Raw genomic sequence first — 27,965 nt, 5'->3', positions numbered from 1 at the left:
GTGGCTTTGGTAAGGGATGACTAATTAGGCACAGTGAGTATGGCATTTTAAAAGGAAATCATCTGATAATTGGAAAACCCCACAGTTAACATCTTTGAAGCCTGTAGCATTTCCTTTCAACAGAGCTAGAAAAGACCAGCATTTCTCTAGAGACAGAAAAAATCACAGAATTTTTAAATGAAGAAAAGTTACATTCATAGTTTACAGATTAGCTTTTTCAAGGAAGACACATTAGTTTTGCTAAAGCTTTTCAACATGTTGTTTTTCTTACTTTTTTCTCCTTCCACAGAGAACTTACATCTTCACTTTCCTACTGAGCTCACGAGTTTTCATTCACCCACACGAGCTCCTGGCTAAAGTGGGGCAGATCTGCATTAAACAGAAGCAGCAGCTGGAAACGGGGACTGAGGCAGAAAAGGTAAATGGATCATTATGTCTCTCAGTTATTTGTGCTGCTGTCATTTATTTTCCACTCCTTCCTTCTCATTGTAAAGCTAAATAGACTGATAAAGAATAATACGAAATTGTAATTGGCATTTGTTGCTGGATGCACTTGTGTTTGGCTCTTTTTCTTTGAAGTATTTTTACTTCATTTGCTGGTCACATTTGCTAGAGGTTATGTCCTGCCTTACCAGACAGCTGCAGGTCCCTGGAGCAGTGCACTGGAGCAGTGTGTCTGCCATGAAACCTGCCCAGCAAGTTGGTTTGCACTTTTGAGCTTTCACCAAGTAAGGAAAATCAAATTCAAGAAAAACCCTTTCTCTAGTCAGCCTCACCATCATATTAGAGTTAACAATAACCTCTGCTAGGTTATTGTTGGTGTGTTTTAACTCAGTATAACAGTAAGTTATACTTAACAGTAAGTTAACTCAAGAAAGTTACCTCTCAGAAAAATTAGGAGATGCACTTATTTAAAATGGCAACCTGCACTGACATATTTTATTAGCATTAGTTAAACCAAACTTACATCCTTCTAAGTTTCACCATTTGCAAAGTGTGTATTGAAAGACTTTTGACTGAAATTGAAGTTCTAGAAAAGTCCAAGATGGGCAGCAAATAAGAGTGACAGAAACAGGATGGTATAAACAACAAGCATTTAAAGACCTAAATTGTTCAAGTCCTGGGCATGTTTTGGAACCCTTCCCCTCTGATGAGACATTACATGCTCACATTCCTAATCTTCAGCACGTTAATAGTCCCATTTTGTTTTCTCCTTAGTGTATTAGCACTCTGAGTGAGGAGCACAAAAGGCAGCTCTGGTTGCTCAATAAAGACAGCAATACTGACCTGAGGGCTTTCTCTCCCATACTATTCCTGATGTGCGGGCTCTTATTAATGCCACAAAATTGCTCCACAGGACACACTAACCATGGTGCAAAATGATTTTACTCTGGGTCAGTTCCCTGATCTACTCTCCAAATATCTGCATAGCTCATCCTGTAGGTGCTGGGGAAAAAACCAAGGGTCAGGGACATAAGGTGCCAGAACCACTGCATCCAGTTTTGTGCTCTGAGGTGACCATTGTCCCTAGCACCACTGCCAGACTTAATTTGTGACTGAGCAAATTCTCCTCTGTAAGTTGGTTCCTCAGCAACATGTAACTAAACAACAGGGATGGGAACCTCTAAAAGATGCCAGGACCATCTGAAGTATGGAATGAGTCCATCTGAGCTGTAGACGTACGTAGGGAAAGATTGCAGTGAGTAGAAAGTGTCCAAATACATTTGTGGAATACTTGGATTTAAAATGAGTGAGATATAAGATGAAATTTTTGGTGAATGACAGTGCACTTTGGAGATTTTCAAATGAAAGCCATCTCTGGGGACTAAATCAGCTGGCTGTTTAGAGATACAATGCTGATTGTAAAGTAGTGTTAGTGTGGCTTCTCAGCAGACGTGTTAAAGTCACAGCTTCCTAACAGAACTGAACCAGCATCACATCCAAGTGTCAAACAGAGCAGCTCATATTCCAAACACCCACACTCTGACACCTTCTGCTGGCACCTTGGACATGGCCTACAGGAAAACAGCAAACAGAAGGGTGACAATAAAACACTTCTGGGAGGTGACTTTCATTTACATGCTTTTCTGGTTGCTCTTTCTATTATGCCCTTGATCCCTTCCTACCTCCTTAATATAGGCTGTGAATTTTTCCTGCCTTCTAAACGCAAACTTCTTGGAAAACACTACTTGAACTTCTGACATTGCTCTCAAATTACTGCTTTACTGCCCTCTACTGCAAGCACCTGTATGTTTTACAGAATAGTTTGGCCACTAGCATTTGCAAACATTTGTTTTTGTGCATGGCAACAAATAAAATCTCATTTCACATACAGCACACAAACTCTTCACTCAAGATACTCTCAAGTGTTCACAGTCATGATCTATTAAGGTATCATCAGCTACCAGCACCTTCTAATTAAGTGGCTGCATAGCAGGAAATAGCTGACAAAAGCAGTTAAAGCATCTCTGATAGAGCTTGCTTATGCAAATCTCTTAAGACAAGCTGGGCAACTTGGTGCCTGGATAGCATGTGAGCTGAAAAAGTGGCAAGAAACCAGGTTTTGAGGTTACACACCACAATACTTATCATTCTGTTGGTTTTGACTTTACTGGCTAGCCAAAGAGTTCTACAGAAATACAACCCAAAGAAAAGTCGATTGCAAAGAAAAACACTCTGGGGTATCTTGGAGTCTGCTTAGAATCCTTTTAACTACTCATAAAAAGCAAGAATTTCACAGTTTAAGACATATATTATAACATAGTTATAATGACCTAGACTGACCATAAAGGAAAAAATTTAACTCTATAAGTGCGTTAGAGATTGGAAAGTCTCAGAGAAGATTATCAGGGAAAAATCACTTGTATAGTATTATTGAATGGAAAAAAGAGCCTGTTGTTACACCCGTGGTACATTTTTTCTGCAGCTTGACTATTTTATATATCTGAAGTTAAGGAAGTAAAAAATTAAAAGAGGACATAGAAGTTAACTTCTACTAAGTTTGTTTTGCCTGTCTTGGAATATGTAAGTCCCTTCAAAAATTACTATTTCCTCTGGGGTTTTTTGCCACTAAGTTCTCCTTTTTAAAACCAAAAAATGAAAAAAAATACTCCTAACCAGGTCATTGCCATTAAATCTTTCCTACAAGTACAGTGTTCCTATTGCCCTCCTTTCTAATTGGGAGTTGTTTTTCAGTCCTGTCTTGTCTCATGCAGAACAGGGTCAATCCGCAGAACAATTAAATTAATAGAGTTGTTTCTCTTCTCAAAGAAATATCTGTGGGGGAAGTATTCCCGTGGACTGCAGAGAACTCTGTCAGGCCTCACAAGGGGAGCCTCATGTCTGGAGTAGGACTGGAGAAAAGTAGGTTGGTGGGTTTATTGCAACCATGACAGAAAGGAAACTGTGCTGCTACCCACAGATCTGTGAGGTTTCCATCTGGGTTACCACGTGCTCCAGGCTTGTCACTCTGCTTTGGGCTTCATCAGAGTGCACATGGAACAGAAATCCCACTAGGCTCTTTCGACATTGTTCTCAGAAAGTGTACACCTTATTTTCATGAGAGTTTAAAAGTATCTGATGAAACATTAAGCTTTGTTAAACCTGAAGAGGGATACGGTTTGCAGTTTGTCTTGCAACATGCCTGGCTTGCTACACCAAGGAGGCAAACTGTAACAACTCAAAAATAGATACAAGAGATGGGGAGTCAGTGTTCCCAAGTCACTGTGTTTTAAGCTGTACATGGAGTATAATTTGGGGTAATTTGGCTGAGTACTACAAGCACAAAGCTTCATTTTTCTCCTTCAAACCTTTTCCTTCTATATCAGTGCCTTAGAAAACTGATGAAACATATCCTGGTGTTATGCTGCACCTACTTCAAATCATGACAGCTCGAACTACCTCTTCAATGGGCTCCTGGTCTTTAAGGAGCAATCTTAGACACACCAGCATTAAAAAGCATCAGCTATGACTGATTTGGTCTCTTCAGCTGCTGGGGTCAGTCTAGACAACCCATAAATTCTTTATGAACTGAGCATTCATATGGAGATACTTGCCACAGCCTAAGGTGGGATTTTGAAACCTTTCAGCCCTCACCACTCCTTTTTCAGTTCCAAAACTTAAAAAGGAAGGATAGTCAGGATAATTAATACTGAAAAACAGCTCTGTAGCAGCTTTTGGTAAACAAAAGTGGAGTAGGCATACCTGTTAATGTTAATTGAATGGAAGTGCACTCCCTGGCTAATTAATTGTCCATCACCACCTACAGATTATTCTTTTAATAATGTCAGGCTCCATGCATTTCCTAGCAAATAAGTATAAATTGTCTTTTCCCCAAGGCAGGTGACAGTGGGAGTTTGGAGGACAGGCAGCTATAATCTGGAACCCTGTCCCACACTGTTGGAAAATAGCTGTCAGAGGCGCTGACTGACACTGCTTTGCAGGAATGCCCACTGCTGGCAAAATGAATGGTGATGTTTGATTTTTGCCCTCCCTCTGCACCTATTCTGTGTTTAGCTGCATCAATTAAATGCTCTCAGTAAAAACAGGTAGGAAATGCATGGTAGCAGATAGCAGTTTGCAGGTCTTAAAAACCCCAAACAACCCAAGAAAATTCCCTCTAGACTTAAAAGGAGGCACTAGCTAATTGTCAGATTGAGGGTTCATGGGTGCATGGTTTAACTACAAAGTTCTTATCAATGATTATTAATAGTCTCATTGACTATATAATGGTGAGATATTAAAAAAAAAAAAAAAAAAAAAAAAAAAAAACAAACAAAAAAAAAACACCCAAAAAACCCAGCAAAACAAAACCAGCTTAATTTCCTTGACCTTTGGTTTTTGTTAAATGAACTGGGACGTACCACGATGTTTTGGCAGGAGCTGCTGCCAGTGTTTGGAGACATTCTCTGTGTCACACCAGTTTGCTGTGGAGACACTGACATGTTCAGTGCCCTGCTGGGAAGGGCTGTGCTGTCCCTGGGGAGAGGGAACTGCTGCCTTCAGGGACCTCTGCACTTCCACAAGTGAGAAGGGACCATAAACAAAGCTTCCTCTTTTTCCTCAGTGCATCACAAGTTGGGTAGGAGGATAAATATAACCTGAATTAAGGTTTGATTCTCCTTGCTGATTACAAGTGTTCTTAGCACTCATACTCCCGATTTTACAAGACTGCTCCTTGGATGTACTGATGCTGCTATCCATTGACACAATAGAGGGGAGTAATTGGCACCCAATTCAGGTCTAACTGATGAAAAGCCTTAGCAGATTCGCAGGTAACAAAAAAAAGATAGAAAAATACTCTCATTGCCCTTCTGTGGTTGATAGCTTTTTGAACAAAAGCCAGTACCTTTTGTTGTCAAAGTATGTTTTGATTTACACGTCATGGAGAGAACACACACGTCTTTCCTGTCATTCATTTATTTAATATACAGCTCAGTCTGGATGGTCTGATAAATTCTATAGAACAGAAACGTCTTTGTGAATGTTTCCCATGGAAGACAGTTGGTAGAGTACTGCAGTTTGTACACCTTTGAATTCAGACACTAGAGTACTGCTGCCTCAAATGGCATAAATCAGCTTAAATCCCATGGACTTCAGTTAAATAAGTCACTTGAACTGTTCTGTCATCTTTCTGGTTTTATACAACTAACCTTGAAAATATCTTCAAAGTGTTTGAAGATGTCTCACTCAAAGAGACATCACCAAGCTATCATGAAAGGAGGCTAAATGATGCTATTTAGGAATCTAGTACACAGTTAAATATGTTCCTTTTTTTTGTCCTCATCACCTACTATTAACGCAAAGTATTTTCAAGGGTGTCTCTAGATTTCTGTGAGCCTTTATCAGCCCATTTAATCTGCAGTTAGACAGGTCTACTGCCAGTAATCAACTCATTGTTTCTTTCCAGGCAAAACTAAAATCCTTCGCTGCCAAAATCATTCAGCTCCTGAAGGAATGGACTGAAACCTTCCCCTATGACTTCCAAGATGAAAAATCCATGAAAGAGTTGAAGGAGATTGCTCACAGGATCACACAATGTGATGAGGTAGGGGTGGGAGGGAAAGAAAAGTTAACTGTGCTAAAGTAATATTTGTCAACTGTTACATGAACTGTGCCATGTCCTATACAATCCTGCAGTCAGTATTTTCCAAATGAACTCCAGCAGCAGTTTGCTGAGTTGTCAGGGTAACCACAGGACATGGGCTGCCTGATGGACTTAATGCTCCATTAGCAGGAGCTGTCTACATCTAATCATGTAAGAAGAAGAGAGAAAATAGTCGTGGCAGTATGAAAAATGACTGTGGTGCAGAAGGAGAAAGAACAGTAACTATAATGGCTCAAGAGGATTTAATAATGAATTATATACCATCCTTTGTACATTGTCACTACTCTGTATGTCTGAGTTCTGCAAGACACACCAACTAGCTGTATCACATGTACTCTTGGCCAGGGTGAAGGTGTTAATTATTTAGCAGCTCATTCCCAGCTTCTAGCAATAAAAAGCAGCTGGTTTATTGCAATGTTTCAGGTGACAGGCACAGTATTTCCACAAAGCAAGCTGTCTTTGAACTCTGCTGGCTAGTCCATCACCAGTCTTAACAGCTCTGAATTTCTAGCCCATGAAGAAAAGTAGGCCTAGAAAAAACGTAAAGCAAACAGATAAAGGAAACTGGAAATAAATAAGGGCTGCTAAGTTTTTTGGGGGGAGCCAGGGGAGGGAGGGTTGTTGGGAGGCTTTTTGTTAGTTTTGGCTCTTTCTCAGCATTCACAAAGCCTGCACTTTTTGTTCATTGAGAAAGTCACTGTTAACAGCACTAGACAGAATGAAGAGTATAATCAAGAACTGCAAGAGAATTAGTTGCAAAGTATTTGTACAAATGTGAAGTCTTACTCATGTAGAAGTAGAAGCCTCTTACTGTTTTAAAACCCACAACTTCAAGATATTTTTGGGAACAATTAGGAGGAACCAGGAAGACAGTTGTATTATGTGTTTTTGTTGATTCGAGTAGAGAGAAAATGAGGAACAACAGGTTTGACAGCACGGCATGAATCAGGGATAGGACAATAGAGCGAGGTGTTACCAAGCCGTCAGAAGGAAGTATGCTGGTTTTGTTGCATCAGCAAAGATGTTTACATGAGTGCTAGATGAGAACATCAGTGCCTCGGGAGGAGGGGAAGAGGAAACGGGACTATAACCTTCTCTTCTCTTTGCAGACAAGGGCAGAGGTGGATGTTGGCAGAGATAGCACTGTGAAAGGGGGCTTAGCAGAGGCTTTATTTAGCATCTCTATCTCAGTATTTCATTTGTCTGTTACTTTGAACTAGAAAGAAGTTGTGCCCTTTCTTTTTATCTCTTCCCCTTCTTTCCCTCTCTTATATATGAGTAATTCTCGTTTGAGAAAAACCCATCTTCATGGACTGGCTCAGTGCTGTGGTGTCCCAGGCATCTGATGGCATCCATTAATTACAGCACTACCTCATTTACCCCCTTAACAAGGCTACCAATCAAGGTTCATCAGTGGAGAGCTATGCCTCTTCTGACCCTCAGGAAATACTAATTTGACACTGACAAAAAGCAGCTCTCACTCTGAGTTTTTGTCAGCACATCGAATTACCCCCCCTACTATACTTAAGCAGAGAAATATGGTAAAGGTTGGAGGTTTATTTTGTATTTAAAAGCTTTTTCAAATCTCGTTCTGACTCTATTCTTCATACACAAGGTAGAAAGTCAACTGAGAACTCTCACAGAGCAGTCAGGTGTTGTCCTGGTGATAGCAGCATGCCAAATAGCTAAAGCTGGGATTGCACCCCAAAGTTAGTAAAGATCAACTCCAACAAGTACAAATCATTGTACAGTCACTGACTTATCTTCCAACTTTATATATCTTTTTAATTTCTATTTTCCCTCATGTGTAGGGAAAAGTTGGGTAAAACTAGTAATGAAAGGAAACTCTTAAAGACATTTGTCTAAGCATTATGATGCTAATAAATTCATAATAGTTTAAGTAAACCATAGCTTTTCATGTCTGAGTTTCTTTCTTCACTTTTACATAATATCTGCAATACTCTCAACCTATCTTTAAGTGTCATTTTCTGCAAACCTATCAGCAAGGCTGCTTCCTCCCAGACACGTGGGCAAGTCAGGCACAGTGGCTGAAAGGCAAGTCATTCATAGTGGGAAGCTCAGCATAAGAGAGAAGAAAATTCTGCTTTTAGTCCCCTCCACCAGGCTCCCTTGGCATTTCTGAACACTTGTAGCACAGCATCAGAAATTACTCCAGACAGCTGCTGTTCAGCAGTAATCCAGCCTCAAGATGAGCTACACTGCCTTCAGCTTTTCATTTGATTTCACTTGGGAGTCAGATTATTGCCTTGTAAAGCACCATTCTGACATCATTATTGCTTAATTATAACAGGCAATATACAAGTATTTGGTAGCTATCTCTCACATCTGCTACATAATTTCAGTCACCACTGCACATTAGTGGCTCCTTTGAATGGCCACAGATTCATTGCAGCTCTTTCTAGCATGTCCCATTGACAGGCAGAAGTGAACCTTGTGGTTAACTTCAAGAGAAGTAATTTGCATGAAAGCCAGAGAATGATTCTGTGAGGAGAAGGACTGTCTAGTTGAATTAATTTTCCTAGCAGCAGAAGAAACCTAGGTCACTTAAAGCAGACAGGATGGAGGAGTAGGAAAGCAATCAAATTAGCTCTTTGGGGGTGATCTCAGAGAAATGTCTATAGGACACAATGGCAGAAAAAAAAATCACCTCAGTTGTCAAAACACTGAGCAGATGGATTGTGTTCCTGTTGCTTTACCTTTCAACAAATCCTTACAAATCTTACGTTTAAAATCTGCACATGATAAACAGGAAAGGCATTTTAGTTGTCCAAGAACATGATGTATATTGTGCTCTTATATAAATATTTGGATGCTGTAGCTGTTCAAAGCTAAGTTTAGGATATTTTAGGGGTATATTCCTGGAGATAATGTGAATTCCCCGGATTCTGTTTGACCTAGACAGACTGGATTCATCGGTGGGTCTGATCAAAATGAGAGTTTTTGGCACTTGGTGCACAGAGGTTCCAGGAAGCCTTGTGCAGGCAACTCCAGCACCTTCCACATGCCCACTCCAGCTGCTGACATGGATGCCTCTGAAATGGGGCACTACCCAAAGGAGCAGACCAGCCAGCCAAGCAAAGCAGAGCTGGGAAGGCAGGCAGGCAGAACAGTGTCATTATGGAGTTGTGTGGGTATTTAGGACAAGGTCATTTGTCACAGAATGATCAGCTCAGAAAAGATGAAAGAAAATGGATAATAGGCATTTATTTTTTCCCAGGCAGAAATTCTCTGGTGATCCATGTCTGCAATAACTAAAGGTTTTCAGCAGTTGTTGTTTCTCCCTTCTGCTTAGGAAAACGGAACAGTGAAAAAGATCATTAGCCAGATGACACAGAATCTCCTGATGGCTCTCTCTGCACGGAGCCAATACCAGGAAATCAAAGAGAAATTCCGTCAGCCTGTTTCTGACAAGGGCACCATCCTCAAAACCAAGCCCCAGTCAACTCAGAAGGACATCCTGAGTGTGTGCTGTGACCCTCTGATCCTGGCACAGCAGCTGACCTACATCGAGCTGGTGAGACACTGATTGGGGTGGTGTATTCTGTATTCCATTTACTAAATATTAATATGAATTTTGCTGTGGCTTCACCGAAAGCCTCCAGTATTTTAATAAAAAAATGCCAAGTCAAGAAATGAACAAGACCAATTAGGTACACTGATAAAAGCACCTCGCACATCTACACTGCAGGAAGATGAAGTTACCCAAATGTTCTCCTAACTTTGATTATTTTTTTACAGAACTCTCTGTCTGTCTGTACAATGACAATCTCTCCTCTCTCCAAACACAGGAAAGGGTGAGCAACATTTACCCAGAGGATCTGATGCAGATTGTCAGCCACATGGACTCCCTGGATAATCACAAGGTACAAAAGGTGTACAGAGGGAAAAAGAAATGTAGAAACCAGAGCAAAGAATAATTCTCCATCATTTGAATATACCCTGTGCAAGAAAGACTGACATTTTCTAAGCTTCTTTAAGCTCATGCCTTAAAACATGTGCAACAAGATTTTGTCAAGACATGAAAAAGAAGTTTTTCTTTGGTAAACTTTGGCTTTATCATGGTACAGGAGAGGTTTAACGTGTGACCTGTTCTCTTACAGTGCCGAAGTGATGTGACCAAAACCTATAATTTGGAGGCTTATGACAATTGGTTCAATTGCCTCAGCATGCTGGTGGCTACAGAGATTTGTCGGGTAGGTATTCATAGAAAACAAGAGCAAAGGGATCCTGGCCTTAAGGACAAGAGGCAGGCAGTGTTCTAAATGAGATTTAAACATTAGCAGTGCAATTAAAGATAATAGCATTATTCAAGCATTAAATTATTTGCATGCTCATATGATTAAGAGTTCAAGGCTGTGTTTGACTTCGCATATATCCTCTAATTTTGTGCAGCTGCATTAGTCATGCAGTGAAATGGAACTTGTGTGGACTGAGTTAGGAGCTCTTTTGGATTTATCTTTTTTTAAATACATCAAAAGATTCTTAAAAATACTCATCTTTAAATGCAGATTTACCAATAAACAGTTGTCTTTCCACTGCATTTAAATAACAGTAGCACTGTGATATATTCATTTTTTAACTTCTATTCATTCAATATTTGTTATATAAAAATCAATAAGCTTTCTTTAAAGTCTGGAAAGAAAGCAGACTACTGAAAAGTTAAAAAAAAAAAAAAAGAGGAAGAATAACCTTACTAGAGGTTAAGGTAAATTCTGTCATATAATAGACAAAGAAATGGAAGGTGTACTGCCCCAGAAACCTTTTTTTTTTTTTGGCATGTGTGTTCTCTTTTAGCTTCTTATTATTCTTTTTAGATTTCTATTAATTCCAGTTGTAGCAAATGGGAATTTTTTCCCTATTCCTGCTTGGTCAGTAGCCCTTCCATGGAAATCCCAATGTCTGCTGCATTTTCCTGAAGTCCAATGTACTGATCCTAATCTCTTAAGATTTCCTGCTCTCAGAAATGTATTGCAGAAGCACACGAAGACACTTCCAGAGATGGCCAGTGGAGCTCATACATTTAGTAAACCATCAAGGAAAGGTTTTAGCACACTGAGGGCTATGCCAGGCCTTCAACTACTGAACCATTTCCTTTTGATATGACAGAAACTAAAGTCCTTAGGTCAGAGAGTCTGCAGTCACTGCTTAGGAGCCATTTTTATATAAGCCAGACAGAACTTTTAGGTTTAAACAGGGAAAATTCTTTCATGAATGAATGCAATCCAGGCAATAATTAATTTTGCTTTGCAGTTTATAAAAGAATTTGCAGATAAGATGTTCAGCATCACTTGCTTGATTCTTTGCACATTTGCATGAGTGGGAATTTGTATATTTGCTTATCATCACTACCTCCTCTCAACAGGTCATTTAAGAGTACATGTACCAGAAGGAGAAAAGCAGGACATGGCCGTTGCTTTCTCTCACATTTAGGTTCCATGTCCCTGATCTTAAGTCTGTCCAGTGCTTTCCCTCTTTCTTGAGAGGTTTAAATGTTTAGTGTATCTTCTGATAGCAGTGTCACATTATCTTCCTTTTCCAGTAACAGGAAATTGCTGAAAGAGTCCAGCTTCTTTCTGCAGAATTGCCTAAGACATGGACTTTTTTGTATAAACAGAGATGTGTACTCCCCCAGAACTACACAAGTAATTGGTAGTCACTCCAAATATTTCTGCTATTTTATCAGAAATTAATCTTAACAAAAAATCTTGAGGCCTATATTAAGATTTAGCTGGACAAAGTCTTGAAATGTTGATTCACTGAACCTGCAACAGTGCCTTTGGCTGGACATCCTATCCAAAATTCAGACCATCCCTTCCCTCTTTGGTTTTTCTCCAGATTGTAAAGAAAAAGCAGCGTACAAGAATGGTGGAATTTTTCATTGATGTGGCAAGAGAATGCTTCAACATTGGAAACTTCAACTCAATGATGGCTATTATCTGTGAGTATCCTTAACAGAGGTGGCAAAAGGCACTCCATTTTACAGCCTGACTGCAAGACAACACTCACACCTGCCCTGAACTGGCCCACCACATTAGCATGCACACTTTCCCAGGGACAGTATCTGCCAGTGACAGATTAATGTGTGAGTGGGTGAGCTTTAGCTGCAGCTTCTGATTGTCAAGCTGAAACATCTTCCAGAGTGTGGGTGTTGATACATTAAAGCCCAGTTGTATTAGCCCCGTATTTTTCAGCTCAGTTGTTTCTTTGTCTCCTCTCTCCCTGCATTCAGCTGGCATGAACTTGAGCCCTGTGGCGCGGTTAAAGAAAACCTGGTCCAAGGTTAAAACAGCCAAATTTGATGTTTTAGAGGTATGTATAAAGTTTTGACTGTATATAGAAATCCACCAAGTAGTTTTATCCAAATCTCTGCTAATTACTGTGTGGGAGAGCAGACTCCTCTGTCAGTGGTCACTGGCACATAATCATTTTGAGTGAGTGAGAGTGTTTCCTCTGTTTCAAACTCTATACTTGTCTGCAAAGTTAAGTGGACACCAGCTCTCTTTAGATTATTTCTTCCTAGCCTGTTTTTGCCAATTTAACTTCAAGGTAGTTTCTACTCCAGTGGATGCTGCCCTTAAAACTAATTAGAGGACTCCACCTAGTGGAGACCTCTATGAAAACAAAACCTAATTGAAACTCTCATCAGAAACAGAGGTGACAGCAAAGGAGAATTTAGGTTTTTCCCCCAGAGAGTCATTCACGGTTTCCTTTTGGTCTGCTTTGTAAATGGAATAGATGGAAAGCCAGTACAGAACCCTCCTTTCAAGCAAGGCAGAAGTTAGTAAAACCTGATTAGTTTGAAGGTACCCTACCTTGAAAATTTCACAAGAGACCAAATGAAGTGACAAAGAATAAACTCTGATGGTTAGAGAAAAGCTTTCAGTTTTTAGGAAAGACGCATGACTCGCCTGCCTTTTCCCCCCCGTCTGTAAACCCAGCATCACATGGACCCATCGAGCAACTTCTGCAATTACCGCACGGCCCTGCAGGGCGCGGCGCAGCGCTCACAGACCGCCAACAGCAGCCGCGAGAAGATCGTCATCCCGGTGTTCAACCTCTTCATCAAGGACATCTACTTCCTGCACAAGATACACACCAACCGCCTGCCCAACGGACAGATCAACTTCAAGGTGCGGGTCAGCTGCTGCACAGCCTGCACTGCCGCTGAAACCCCGTGCTCTCAAGCTTTCACCTCCTGGCTCATGCTGTTAGCCATGCCCTCAGTGCCCCTGGCGTCCAGACCGAGCCGTGTGGTCATGCAGGGGAGTTGATTTGAGTCAAATAATGGAAAGGCAGCAGCCATCATATCTGATCAAATTTAATAGGTACCTTCAGCCTGAGTCATCAGCCTGGGGTGATTTCACCTCCTCAGTTTCGCTGCTATAAACACTACACACAACCAGTGTTTATCAGGTCTGCAAGGGAGGTTCTACATCTTCTCTCTCCCCAGTTAACAAACATGCATGTCTAAGTGACCACAGTCTGTCAAAAGAACTTCTTGACAATTTTTTTGGTCATCATTAAGTCTGTGTAAGTGGAGGGGGCACAGAGAAGATACAAGGGCAAACCCTAAATAATTACAGATTTTTTTAAAATCCTAGGAAGGAAAAGATATCTAAATGTTTCTATGTGTTACTGTGATTTCCTAAATTTAAAGAGTGCTTTATGAAAAGATCAGATATGTCACATTTAATTTAAATTGAAGTTTGGAAGTGTAAAAAGTAAAGCAAATAAACTGTCCAGTCCCAGGAATTTAGACACTCAACACAGAAAATAGGCAGTATTATATAGGAAGGAAAGGTTGATGATGAAAAAAATTAAAGGCAAAAGATCATATGGTTGGCTGAGATACCCTGTTCTAAAATTGAGGCTGGCAGCAGGTGAGGAACTAGCAGCAAGAGGGGGAAATGAAGGGAGCCATAAGAAGATAGGGTAACAAGGAATCAGAGCATGCAGAGTTGGAAGGGACACACAGGGATCACCAAGCCCAGCTCCCAGCCCTGCAGCACCCCCAAGAGTCACACCAGGTGCCTGAGAGCACTGTCCAAATTCCTTTTGAATTCTGTCAGGCTCGTGGTGGGACCAATTCCACTTAAGTCTGAGTAAGGGACAATAAGAAAAGCGGCATAAATATGACTGAGAGGCTCTGAAATAGAAATCAACTAGTATTTCAAAGAAAACAAATACTACTTTAATAATACTCTTTTAATTACTTCATGCAGAAGTTCTGGGAAATTTCAAGACAGATTCACGATTTCCTGACATGGAAGCAGGTTGAGTGTCCTTTTGAAAAAGACAAGAAAATCCAGACCTATCTGCTCACAGCACCTATTTACAGTGAAGAAGGTAAAATCCTTTGTTGAACATTGTAGTGAGTCTTTCTGTGTGTTAAAATACAAAATACGCAGATGAAAAATATATACGTGCCAAAACCATATTTTGTAAGTAATTGTCTAAGTGTTATCACTTCCCTGTTGGCTTTTGATGAGAACAAATTTCATTATGAAGACTGCCAAGTTACATCTGCTATATTGCAACCCTTTGATTTTTTTTTTCTCAGGTAAAGCTCATGTATCTGATTGTTACTACTTTTTTTTTTTTTTTTTTTTTCCTTTTTTTTTTACCAGCTCTGTTCATTGCATCCTTTGAAAGTGAAGGTCCAGAAAACCACATGGAAAAAGACAGCTGGAAAACACTCAGGTATGAAGCTTCCTCAGAACATGAGGCTTTCTGCAGACACACAGAGGCATGTAACCATCAGCTTCTTCTGTCCTATTTGCATACCCAGCCTAAAACCACAATACAGTTCCTTTTCCTTCAAAATTTACATCTGAAAAAAATTCAGTGAGGCTTGCATTTTGATATAGTTTTTCCAGATAGATCTGTTGAGGCTGCAAGATCACTGCTGGGATTGTGAAAGAGAATATCCTTTGTTTAGGCTATCAAATACAGTAAAAGAATCTGCATTTGTAGTAGTGTTCAGACATGATTTTCTCAGGGGAACAAACCTATAGAGACACTAAGAAAGTGCTCTCATCACTGACTGCTCTGCTCTTACAAATCATATAAAAGGATGAAAATTCCTAGGAATACACTGTTAGGGATAAAGTCTCAAAGACTCCTCATGCTTCTGAGAATGGGGAGCACCACTCCCGTGTACATGATGAGGTCAATTCATTAGAATTTTTCCCGTACTGAGGCCAAGGCAGAGAGATTTGTGAATTGGGCTAAACATGAAGATCTGACATACCTGTACCAACAGAGGATGAACAAAGCCTGCATGCCCTGAGCTCTGTTGAGGCACATTAGGACTATGCTGTTCTAGACAAGACATGGTTTTCCACTGATCCCAGTGTTTCCTAGGATGTCCATGTGAGCTTTTTCCTTATGACCCCCATGCAATGCACCTTGCATTAAATCCAGCCTGCAGTGGTTTAGGACAACTGACATAAAACATATGTCTGAGCTCATCCTAAGGGCCTGAGGTAATGTTATGCAAGCTAAATTTTCATCTTGTTTTATGCCAGTGTCTTTACTGAAATACACAGATTTATTCCAGTTTCTAGCAGTGGAAAATCTATCCCTTGAAGAGAGGCTGTCAGCTAATGATGCCAGATAGATCTATTGCCAAAAATGAAAACCTTTTTGTTGTGATAGAAAAGATGATTTTTTTGTTGTTGTTGTTGTTCCATCTTTTAGGACAACTCTGCTTAATAGAGCCTGAGACTGAGTTTTGGATCAGATTTGCAGACTTTGAAGCACATCTAATGGACATGTTTTTACAACCTGAATGAAAGACTCGGACTGAGCTAATAAGAAAAGACCTCACTGGATGAGGTCTGTTTTGTATATACAGTAACTTTTATGAAATAAAATGTGGTAAATATTTCACATGTCAACCTTAAGGCACTTACTGAAGGGTTTTGGTTTTTTTATTTTAAATATAAGGGCAGGGCCCTGTTCTCAGAGATGAAATGTATCATGGGAGATGGTATCTTATTCTATCAGCATCCAAATTTTTATTTTTTATTACTTCCACCAAAACAAATACAAATTAAAACACACATCCTAACTGAAGCCAGTGTTCAGGTTAAATACCCCATTGTACCAATATCCTACAGAACACTCAGTATGTCTCCCCAGCTTTGAAATGAAGGGTCTCCTTCAAATCAGCAGAATTGTTCACAGATCTGTTCACAAGTGTTTGTTCCTCTCCTCCATCAGCAAATAGTGCCTTACAAGGTACTGAGCTTGTGTAGTTGTACCTTCTGACCGAGCTGGAAGTAAGGGAAATAAAAATATGGATGTCTCGAAACCAGCTACAATGTACTTTTTAAATAAAGCGGAGAATTATGGCACATGAAGTAGAGTATACCTGCCTGTAACACTGATGGTGCAGCAAACCTATTTTTGTTACGTGATTTAAAGAGATAAGAGGGGGTAACTGCTGGGGTCTGTGCGTTTGTGTGTGAGTATGTGTGTGTGCACATGTGGCAATGCACACATGTCTAAGTTTTAATACTTCTGGGAACTATCCTTTACATTCTGGCTGTCAGAATAGTTTGTGTTTTCCTTTTGAAAAATCAGGGAATTTTCTTTTGTTTTGTTTGAAGAGAAGAATGTGTAACCTAGATTACAATCTCTGCAAAACAGGCCTAATATGCTTTTTTTAAAAGAATTTTTGGAAAACAAAAAATCAGCATGGGAAAGGGAAGTAAACTCAGATGCCCAATTTGAAGTTAAGGCAAAAGTTTCCAAAGAAGCTTAAGAAGAGTTCATAGCTGTGAGTCGGTCATTTAACTCCATTGGTTCCTTTGATAAGTCCAGTCTGCACTTACAGACAATTAAAACAAAGACCAACTTAGAATGTAAGTTTTTCTAGTCTTTTGCAAGCCATGATTTAGTGTCTGGGACAGCACCCATTGAAATCTAAGGGCAAACACTCTAAGAAATTTGTCAAACCTTTGAACAGGTCAGTACCAAAATCAGAGGTGATCTGCAAACCCACTGATCCTTGCCATTTCTAATTTCTCCTTTTAGTATTGAGTTTACACCTAATTTGACTAAATACCTGAAGAGCTTCTGTTAAGTTCAAGGTATTCATTTCCAGGGAGAAAAAAAAATATATATAGTTAGGACTTTTGTCAACTGATCTCTGAGTTAAGAAAGAAAAACAAATAGGCTCGGATTAAAAACTATTTTGTCTAATGAACAAATTATTACCCACAATTACCTACTTTTCCAGTAACTTCCTCTGAAGGCTTGAGGGCTGAATATAAGATAATAACTTGAGCCAGATAATTAGACTGGATTTTTCTTTTTTTCTTTCTTGTTCTTTAAAAAAAAACAAACCAAACAAACAAAAAACAAGAGCAGTCCCTCTGAAGTTGACAGTGGTTACAGCCTCCCTGACAGAGCCTTGCAGAGGACATTTGCAAGGACTTCTTTAAAAATGACCAGCTCTAGGTAGATAGTGTTTATCTTATCCTCCCTTCTGTTGAAGAAGGGGCAAGACTTGCTGGACTGAGTGTCTGGTTTGTTCCAGTCCAGCAGATTCTCCTTGCTCGAGTGCCTACAGCCAAGAGCAGTGCCACTGCTTGATGCAGCATCTGTGAGCACTTAGCAGAAATTTGCTCTATTAGCCCTGGAGCACGGTGAAAAATTAAAAAGCTTTCCCTCTTTCACTTCCCCCTTGACTTAAATACTTAAAATGAGAGGAGTAAGTTGATCTGAGGAAGGGAGACAAATCAACATTTCGCTATTCCCTTAGCATTGGCATCCAAGAGGAACAAAAGCAAGTGACATCACGAGGAAGCAAGAGGTAGAACTGTTAACTAACTGTTAACAAGAACAGCCCGGGAAAGGGATAATTCTTATGACCTGCTGCTATTTTTCCTGTGCTGAAGTACTGGCCTTCAGCCCTGGATTCCAGTAAAGAATATTTATACTGTATTATTACAGTGTTTTGCACTTTCAGAGATGTTCTAGCTAGTAACATTGTCAGACACTATACAAGGGATTGTATATCAGCTTTGTTTATGTAACTGAAGTTTAAAAGGGATGCTTAAAATTTAAGAAAAAAAATATATATTTGAAATTCAATTTTAGAACACTTTCTGTAAATGTATAAAAGAGCTTTCACATGAATGTGCACTTCACCGGTCAATCAGTCCAAGTATATACTTGAAATCCATGCAGTATCTACATTGGTTCCCTTTTATTTTTTCTCCCTAAGTTTGATACATTCCCTAAATACCGTGTTTTGCTATTCTGAGCTGAAATGCTAAATATAAAGCTGTACCATAAAGCAGGATATTCTGTGTTTGACTGGATGTGCTTGCATTAATAAAAAAAAAAAAAAAAAAAGAAATTGCTTCAACAATGATTAACTTTTTCCATAGTTATTTTTCAGTTGCAAATGTATCATACCTCAACCCAGAAGCTGAATGAGGTGTGGAAGGCAATATGGTCACAGTGAACCACCCACCTGGTTACTTTCTGACTTGAAAAGCTATACTATGAAATATTTCAATTTCTTTCAACAAAGGCAAGAGCAACACTAAGCCAACAATATGCTGCCATTTCTAATGTTCTTTCTATGGTAGTATTTTATGAATTCATGCTACAGAATATTTTTGTTCTCCCAATGGAAATGTTCCACAGTGTAAAAACATTTTGTCTTGAGAGCTGAATTTCATTTTTTCCTCCCTGTATTTATCCTCTGAACCACAGAGCACAGGAACGTTTGCTGGCTGCAGCAGACTGCAGGGTTTCCTGTGGCAAGGTTCTGTTGGCATTTCAACACCCCAGCATCTCTGCTTGCAACCACTGCCCTTTTTTGTGCCCTGCTGTGCAGAAGCAAAGCCACTTCTCCAAGGCCACACAGAGAACAGACAAGCACAGAGCTGTGAGCAGAATCCAGCTTTTCTGCCCCAATGCCACTCCTTTCTCAAGGATATAAGTCATGAAAAAAAAATATAAATTACATCTTAGAAATACACGAACTCTGGAAGTCCCCATAAGCATTTCTGATCTGTTGGAAACTCTCTAGGGAAATGGCTTTGGTAACCAGACACCCACATCACACTTGCAGAGCTGAACAGTGCTACTCTCAGTCATCACAGCTCATTAGAAAAGATAATGATGTTTACCAGCATTAAGAGGATCGAGCAGATAAGAGTCTTCCTGATGGCCAGTTCACACCCATAATTAATATGAATATTGCATCCTTGAAAACTCACTTCCAATTATGTCCCATCCAGTCATTAGGATAAATTAGCTATTTACACAGGCATAAGAGTAAACAATAAAATTGCTTCCCAGGCACTTCACTGCCACTAGAGCACAACACAGTGTGCCAAGCAGTAACTCAATGCCAGTAAGGTATCCCTAGTTACATTAACACCAATTTGATTTATCAGGTTAATAATTCCCAAGAAACAGCCTTCTTGTAGCAAATGACTCATGGGGCAAAATTCAGCTGAGCAGTTTAGCTGCCACCTGATACCAGTACATCTTCTGGGGAGAAATCAGTAATTCTTCTGAGAATGTGCTGCCCAATATCTTTTCTCTTCAGCCTTCAATGTATGCAATTTCATGAGGGCAGCCCCAGTTTCCCAGCTAACTAGAACAGCCCACAGGCAGTGTGTGTAAGCACAGTTTTGACCTTGTTCTCTGCAGCAATTGAATAGGGCTGTGTAGGCAGCAAGATATTGAAATAATTTAAAAAATCAAATTGCAGAAAGAATTCATCTGCAACTGTTAATGCATGCTATCAAGGAAGTTTCCAGACCAGTAAGCATGCAAATATTAGCAATAGCTTCTTTCATGCTTGTCCTTGGCAAGGCAGGGATAACTGGGAATGTTTTGAGGTTGCAGTGCATTCCTAAGGGCTCTGACAGAGGCTCCCTGACAGTGCAGAGGTTTGCTGTCCTTCACTGCTCCCCAAGGTGGACCTTGGGCTTTGGAAGAGAGAAGCCACATTTGGGGGTATAGTTCTACAGTAACATGGAGGCACAACACAAATTATAAACGTCTCTCTAACATGGTAACAATAAATAATTGAAGCATTTCTAGTGTTACCAATGTTAAGAGCAATTCTTGACATCAATGTTTTTATGGCTTCCTGATTCAGCTTTTGCACAGAAAATGGATGCAGTTGATTGCTGTAAGATAACTTACGGATATTGGTTTATTCTGTAAAGAAATATTAAAAAGCAATCAAGTTCTATCTCAAGCAGGGAGTGCTGGACAGTCTGAGGCATATTCTTCTCTCTCCTTAAGACATGTCATGAGGAAGAAACTCAAACCACCAGGGGATGCAGCAGCCAATAAATACACTGTTTCTGATCTATTAGGATGCATACTTTACAGTATGGGTTACTCAGCCAATAATAAAAAGCACTTACATAGAGAAGTCGTGTTAGAGACAGTGTTTGGCAAAAGCAGTGCACAGTTACTTGAAACAATTAGAGCACCTACCAGGGAACTGAATACCCCAGACAAAACTAAACACACAAACAAACAAAAAAGCCAAAACCGAGGTATGTGGCCACACAGAGGAGTCCTGTTTACAAACCTCTTCAGCACTAGGCCCAGAGACCATTTTACAGGATTGGAAGAAAGCTGAAAGTGAACACAACCAAAGCACCAGCTTCAAACATCCTCAGCCCATCCAGGACAGAAAAGGAGAAACTTGAAATTTAGTGGGAATTTGCTTCTAATATTTCTAATCTTATCTAGCTGCTTCAGATTAAGGAGCAATCTTAAAAGCAATGTAATTCTGTTTGGGGGCAGAAGTCAAATGAGTTCCAACAGAATCTCATTACAGAGAAAACTACTTAACATCTTTTTAATCCCTGTCACATAAGCACACTGTGGCCTCTTCTGATTCTGAGGCATATTAAATTAAATATAGCATCTTGTAATCCATCAGTGTCAACACAGAAAGTTTCCTTTAAAAGATTTACACAACATCCACTTGTTTACATTCAATTCAAAGAAGATACTGCTAACAACACTCCACCTCCACAAATGCCTATTAAATCAAAGAAGAAAATACAACATACCCTCACTCACAGCAACAGAGCACTGGGGGACTCAGCAAACACAGTTTTAAGTGATGGAGCTGACTGAAGTCTTGGATGTTTAATGGCAATACCAGAATTTAATAAAACAGTGAATTATTCTTGTCTGAGGACATAACAGCTCACTGTTGAAGACTTGATCTCAGTTTGGAAAAAAAACCAACACACTTCTAACACATTTCAAAAACATAAAATCCAAGCAAGCAATGAATAATTTGACAAATGCAAACAAATCCATTTTGGTTTATTTATACACCTCTTCACTTTACTACTTAAAAACTGCAGAATATCCAAGTATTCAAGAAAGAATTTCACAATAATCCAGCAGCCAAAAAAATAATTTTGACAAGATTTTTAAAAGCATGCAAACGCAACCCCCGCCAACATCTGCTCCATGGATGCATTTCCAGGCCAGAACACCATCCCAGCTGCTCCCCAGGAACTGTGCGGCCCAGGAGAGGCTGTGAATTGCAACCTGAGAGTAGCCTAAGCTGTCTCAGAGCTGCTCTCCACAGCATTCCTGAGCACCAAGCAATCTAAAAGCGTTTTATTTTTGCTTCAGACTATCCCTTTGACATGATCATTTTCCCCACGAATTGTAATGAAGCCAGCAAGAAGCCACTTAAGCTTGCATAAGGCTGCAGGAAATCTGCAAAGAGCTGAGGCTCTCACAGGGCCAAAGCCACACTGTGCCTGTTAGCTCGTGTTTCCACAGCTCTGCTCAGCTTCGCTCCTGTCTCCTCCACATCCATCACACTGGGAGAGTATCATTTTCCCCCTGCTTCTCACAGGAGAAGCTCCCCGTTGTTCCACAGCAGTGACTTTGCTGCCTGGGCACATTTGCCACTGCCTTCAGCAGGAGCCAGGTCAGACACTGCGGCTGGGAAGGCTGCTGGACAACCTCTGGGTTAAATCCCCTTTCCCTCCATGGATACAGCCTTTGGTAAAAACAGCACTTTTCTGCTCAAAGTCTGAGAACACACCAGTGCTGCAAAGAGCACATGCTCCCAGCGTGGATATGGAAATGGAAAAGCAATTGACAAAGACACCCCCAAACAAACAACAAATGAAAGAGTTGATATCCTCTTCACCTGCAAGTCAAGTACAAATGCAAAGGATTCTAGCCATGAAAGAAAATTCTAAAGCCCTTTGCTATGTTAACTTGCATCAGCATAGAGTTTTTACACCATTTACAGAGAAAGACGAGAGGACACAGGTCAGGACACGTTAAGTCCTATGTTACATACAAGCCCTGTAGATGCAAGGCAACCTAGAAACTGTAAGAGCTAAAAATGCTCCAGAAAAACCACATAACAAACAAATCTAGAGCAGCTCAAATAAACCAGGTAAATGACCACAACCTTCAAGTTCAGGATGACTTCTTTACCTTACCGTGGAAGAAACTAAGCTAACAAAACAGAGCTGTGTTTTAATAAAACTTTATGCAAATACTTAGGCATAAATATAAAAGGGATTTATTTAACATTCTGTCTGCAGGTCAGAAGTACTTTTGCTGCACAGCATTTCCATCCAGGTCCCAGCTACAACCCCTACTCTTTAGGCTCAGCACAACCTCTACAGAAGCAAATAAAGTTTCCTAATAAAAAGGTGGAAGCCATTCCCTTCCTAATGCAACCTCAAAAATAACAATAAAACACTTACCTTAGTCAAACCCAGGAGAGAGACTGCATTTCTTGGAAAAGAAGGAGAACCTTTCTCTGGCAGTTTCAGGTGGGAGCCAGCCCTTGCCCAGGGTTAACTGGCCCCACTGCCATCATTCCTGCAGTGCCTGTGGTGGGGCAGCCCCTCCAGCCCCAGCCAGACCCTGCTCTGCCACATCCCCAAAGGAGGGCCGGGCCCATCTCCAGCCGGTTCCAGCTCCCCAGGGCCCGAAGGCCATCATGATGCTGAAATTCCCACCAGCTGGAGCCTGGGCAGGGGCAGCAAGGGGCAGAGGGGCACTGGGGGTGTGTGGGTGCTGTGTCTCCACACAGCCCAAAAGCACTGCTCAGTGCCAGGCTCTCAGGAAAACGGTGCTATAGGATGTGCTCTGCCACAAAGGCAGGGGGGTCTGCAGAGCCACTGCAACCACAGAAACCTAAAAAACCTCTTTTATCCAAGTCTCCTTTCCTGTGAGGCTTTTCCAGTCAAAACAGGTGGAGACCTTTAGGTTGCAATCAGGCCTAACAAAGAAAAGGTGAGCATCGTTGGGGCCTGAACCAAACACTGCTTAAGCTCATTATCCTCATTTTCCTTCACACATGAGTAAAATTTGAACGATTTATCGCCTTAAGATGTATTTGGGAGTCACACACAGCAAGAACACCTCAGGAAAATGAAAGCTACACCCACCTTTGATAAACAGAAAGCTTTTATCGTTACACTGATGCATCAATAAGTTACTAATTTATGCTGAAACACCATTTTAAAGGTTGTTTGAAGTTTTATTCCTTTCATTCATGGATCTGACAAGGCAAAAATTTTGTTCTAGTTTACACTGTGGCATGAACTAGAATCATTTAAATGTCTGCATTCAGCTGCAAGTGGTTAGGGCTCATCTACCACTTCTCTTCTTCTCTTCAATCTACAAATAACTTTTGATTTTCATAGGTCTGTGCATCTCAAGAGTCCAAAGGCTTTTATAGAGAAGACTCAGAACTATTTCCCAAAGTTATTTCCACTTTTCCATCTGTATTTGCTGATTCTCCAAACCAGTATCTATTATCTCATTGAATAACATATTTTTTAACCAATTCAAAGGCACAACCCACATTCTTTCCTGCAAGGGTCTCAAGTAAAAGTGCACCCTGAGCTAATTTCATCTTGACTTCCTTTAATGAAGAACACTTCTTTCTAGGGAAGACTACAGATTGAAAATTCCTAGGAAAAGGTTACAATTTATGTGACTAGCATGCAGCAGAGTAAAAAATTACTTCATGATTCAGTGCAGCATGTTCCTATTTAGATAAGTGTTACTATATTTACTACTCTAGCACTAAAACACAGTGACTCCTCCAAGAAAACACTTGGACCACAGCTAAAAAAAAAGTGTGTTATGTAAACAGCATCTGTCAAAACAGGAGGACAAGACCCAGCACTTGGCCACGTAACCCAGGCACTCACCCTAGGCACAGAGATTGTGACTCCAAAAGCCTGACACTATAATTCTTTGTGGTGCCCCAGCAGCACCCCAAGCTAAATAAACTCCCCCAGTGTGGGGCTTAGTCTTCCTCTGCAGGCAGAACACATGTTGGGAAAGTCAAGAGCAGGTCTTGCTCTCAAGCAAGAGATTTTCATATTTGAAGCACAACAAACTTGCTCCCCTTCTTGGATGAAGCTAGGAAACACATCCAAGGAAGAGTTACCCATCTTACTGGGAAAGAGCATCCCCACCCTACATTACAGCTCACAGCAGCAGCCAGAAAACAGCGACACTGCTGCTCACAAACATCTGCTTGCGGCAGTGTGGCTGTGCCCAAAGGCAGTCAGAACCTGAACACGCTCAGGTAACTGAAATAATTTTTAATAATAGGATATCCCACTATTTCTGTTCTAGTTCCATTCCAGAGCAAAAGCAACGGCGTGTATTCAAACACTGGGCGCACAGAGCTGCTGAGCTGGTGTGTGCCACAGCAACATCTCACACAGGTGGGTGTTGCAGGGAGCTAAACCAGGACATGGCAGACCCCGGGCCTGCAAGGGCTCCTGTAAGTTCTGAAGTCCTCAAATCATGAGCCATTCTGAACAGTTGTGTATATTGCCCAACACACACGTTAAATATTTCCAAGTGCTCCGACTTCCTTTTAACACCAATTCGCCTCCACCTTTTGGGATAATGAATGGAATAAAGTTTCCGAAGTGGTTCCTGGTGACTACACTCATCTCCAGCCCTCCCCCAGTGCCTTCCAGCATCTACACCATGGACTGGTTTTCATCACGCAGGCGAGGATAGCTGACACCGATCTCCCTCACTGTTGGTGATAAGCACAACCACGCAGTGGAAAACAGCAGAACCCAAGACACCTGGATATCAGCACTTGGCTGTGTTTCCAAAACATGAGAACTGGGACAACTGGATCCTCCTGAGGCAGTGTCTGAGTGCTGAGTGCTGAGGTGCAGCAGCGCTGTACACGCCTGTGCCTGTGCCCTCCGTGTCCATTCCAGGGCATGTCAAGCAGTGGTGATATCAGTGAGAGCATTTTGGGGTGCTTATGCTTGTGCAGCCAGGACAGCAGCAGCTGTCCTGCAGTTTTGAAGGCTGGAGTCTTAGGACAGTACCCCACTTGTATCTTTACCCCACGTCATAACACCAGTGTATTTAATCTTGTCCTCACTGGTACCTTAAAATTTTTGTTAACAACCACCAAGATATCCAAGTAAGGTAATAGCTGGTCTAAGTTTAAGTCATCCAAGGAACAAACTCTCGTATCTGGTCTGGGTAAATAGCTGAAATGCCAAATTGAGCTGGCTGAACTTCTCACTGCAAATATTATTTGAATCCAGCGTGGTATGCTCTGTACAATATTATTGTGAAAACATATTTCAAACAAACAGCTTAAAAAAATTTCTAAAATGCAGAAATTCCATTTATTATACTGAGAATATCAACTGCAAGAAGTCCTGCAATGCATTCTCTTCACTCTAAGTACAATACAGTACACTGTTCTCCACAATAAGTTACATAAAGGCAAATTTTATATACATATAAAAAAGGATCAGTGCCCAGAACTATTTGCACAGCATATCTGCTATTCAGAAATCAATCATATAAATCTTTAGTTGCCTTCAGAATTCTTGAGCAAAATAAATCCATAAACAGATCTTAATTACCTGGTTTGAGAAAGGTTTTCAACTAATACCTAAATTCAGCAGAAACCATGTAAATGGTTTAACCACTGAATTAGCATTCTCTGCATTCATTCTATAAACAAATGTACTAAAAAACGAGGCATGCCATATGGTATCATATAAGACAACATGGAGAAAACTGACCTGCCTGCCTTTGAACTGTTTATGCATCCCAAAAGACCCAAAAGGGAAGTACCAAAGTAGTAGTGCCATTGTACAAGGCACTAACGAGACCACAGCATAATTCTGCTTAAACATGCTCAAAAAAACCCCAAACGCAATAAGAAAAAAAGAACCCAGAGGAAAAAAAAAACCCAAACAACCAACAAAAAACACATTTAAACAGCCTCCAACTGAAAAAGTGAAGAATAAGGCTACTAGGATGATCAGTGGAATGAAGAACATTGTATAAAGAAAGACTGTAATAGCACTTGCTTTTTCAGTCACTGAAACAATTAAGAACATATGACGCCTTACAAAAACATGTCAGGAAAATGCCCAAAAGAGAAATAATGCACAAGGAAAATACTGGCATAATAGCAAACAGGCCTCTAATAAATTCATATGGGAATGAAAAGATGGTTCCTCAACTTAAAAGATGAGCTACATAGGCAGGGTCTTGGAGTAAGAAGGAGTGGGCCAAAAATACTTAAGCAAAGAGGTTTAATAGCACAGCTCAGTTTATAGAAGGGATGTGGCATCTACTGTGGGAAAAGAGCAGGCACAGAAACACCCAGCTGGAATGTTCCCAAGTTGTCTGATCCATCACTCAAATAAGATGGTGGTGTTTCCTTTGCAGCGTGAATTTCCATTATATGCTCTAAAATTCCACTTAAAAGGATTTTCATTCCCACCCTCCCCAAATTATTCTCTATTCAACCATGTCAATGTCTGTTAATACAGCAAATGTGGCACCAAGCCCTTGCTGTGGGATCAGCACCCTGCACAGCTGCTGTACTGGTCAGCATGTCCATATAGCTTTCATGGTGAGATTATTTTTCCACACCTTTCTCTTGTTTCTACAAAGGAGTCTAAGTAGAGTATCCTTCTAAAGTCACAGTGCAGTGAGCCATACAGACTGAAAGTACTCAAGACACGAAAGATTATTTCATTTAATTCTCAAAAGAATGCAAATATACCAACAGAAATGTACCGCACGGAAAAGTGTTGAATTGTACATTCCACAGATTTTTCCCAGTCGATACTGAAGACACTTTCCTTGAACTACATATGCTGAGGTCCAATTCAGCTGAGGTGCTTGAACTCGCAAGGTATGTAGGCAAGAGCATATCAAGTCAAAAGATGACTCAGAAAACAAACACGAGAACCAAAAACCCTCTAAACTCTTCTTCACTGAAAAAGAGAGGCACTGCATTTGTAAGCTGAATTAAGGCTGTAAAATGATGCTGGTTGGCTGTGAATTTGAAGTCACAAGGCCCCGGGGAGCCCCTCAGCCCACGGCCTCGCTGTTAGTCCTGTAGGCCTGCTTGCGGAGGTGCGCCTCGATCTCGTCCCTGAACACCAGCATGCCCAGGTGCGAGTGCGACGCCTCGTTCATGGCTTTGGACTGGATGCACATGCGGTACTGCTCGGGGGTCAGCTCGTCCGCACAGTGCTTCTCGTGCCACAGGTGGAACAGCCCCGGCACCGGCGTCCTGATCACCATCAGGTCACCGTGCAAGTACTTCCTGTAGAGGTGAACGTCCTCGCCGCCCCAGCCTTTCACTTCCAAGTCAAAGCCCCCTACAGAAACAGCATCGGAAATCGTTATTTGGGCGCACACGCAAGAGCAGCAACACTCTATGCCTAGCGTGTTACCAGATCTGGCATGGCATTCCAGAAATTCTGTAGCAATTAACTAAGTTTCCCATGCCACGGCATGCCAATTTGAGGGACGGGAGCTT

The 27,965-nt window shown here is 40.8% G+C and overlaps 2 protein-coding genes across 5 annotated transcripts in view; one reads left to right on the top strand and one right to left on the bottom strand.

The window, feature by feature from the left end:
* RASGEF1A (RasGEF domain family member 1A) overlaps positions 1–17,458 on the top strand; it is a 153,156-nt gene extending 135,698 nt beyond the window's left edge. For all 3 annotated transcript variants that reach the window (XM_066324148.1, XM_066324149.1, XM_066324150.1), the window contains 11 exons: positions 290–418; positions 5,909–6,046; positions 9,420–9,641; positions 9,916–9,990; positions 10,228–10,320; positions 11,963–12,065; positions 12,357–12,436; positions 13,066–13,257; positions 14,350–14,473; positions 14,755–14,827; positions 15,827–17,458. In XM_066324148.1, coding sequence (XP_066180245.1) covers positions 290–418; positions 5,909–6,046; positions 9,420–9,641; positions 9,916–9,990; positions 10,228–10,320; positions 11,963–12,065; positions 12,357–12,436; positions 13,066–13,257; positions 14,350–14,473; positions 14,755–14,827; positions 15,827–15,851 — 1,254 coding nt within the window. In that variant the 3' untranslated portion in view covers positions 15,852–17,458. The remainder of the gene's footprint in view (positions 1–289; positions 419–5,908; positions 6,047–9,419; positions 9,642–9,915; positions 9,991–10,227; positions 10,321–11,962; positions 12,066–12,356; positions 12,437–13,065; positions 13,258–14,349; positions 14,474–14,754; positions 14,828–15,826) is intronic.
* An 8,319-nt stretch (positions 17,459–25,777) lies between these two features.
* CSGALNACT2 (chondroitin sulfate N-acetylgalactosaminyltransferase 2) overlaps positions 25,778–27,965 on the bottom strand; it is a 33,135-nt gene continuing 30,947 nt past the window's right edge. For both annotated transcript variants that reach the window (XM_066324151.1, XM_066324152.1), the window contains exon 8: positions 25,778–27,804. In XM_066324151.1, coding sequence (XP_066180248.1) covers positions 27,512–27,804 — 293 coding nt within the window. In that variant the 3' untranslated portion in view covers positions 25,778–27,511. The remainder of the gene's footprint in view (positions 27,805–27,965) is intronic.

The sequence above is a fragment of the Sylvia atricapilla genome, chromosome 8, assembly GCF_009819655.1.
Source record: "Sylvia atricapilla isolate bSylAtr1 chromosome 8, bSylAtr1.pri, whole genome shotgun sequence".
NCBI lineage: Eukaryota > Metazoa > Chordata > Aves > Passeriformes > Sylviidae > Sylvia > Sylvia atricapilla.
The sequence above is the reverse complement of the archived record's forward strand: the minus strand, read 5'-3'. Positions and strand labels throughout refer to the sequence as shown.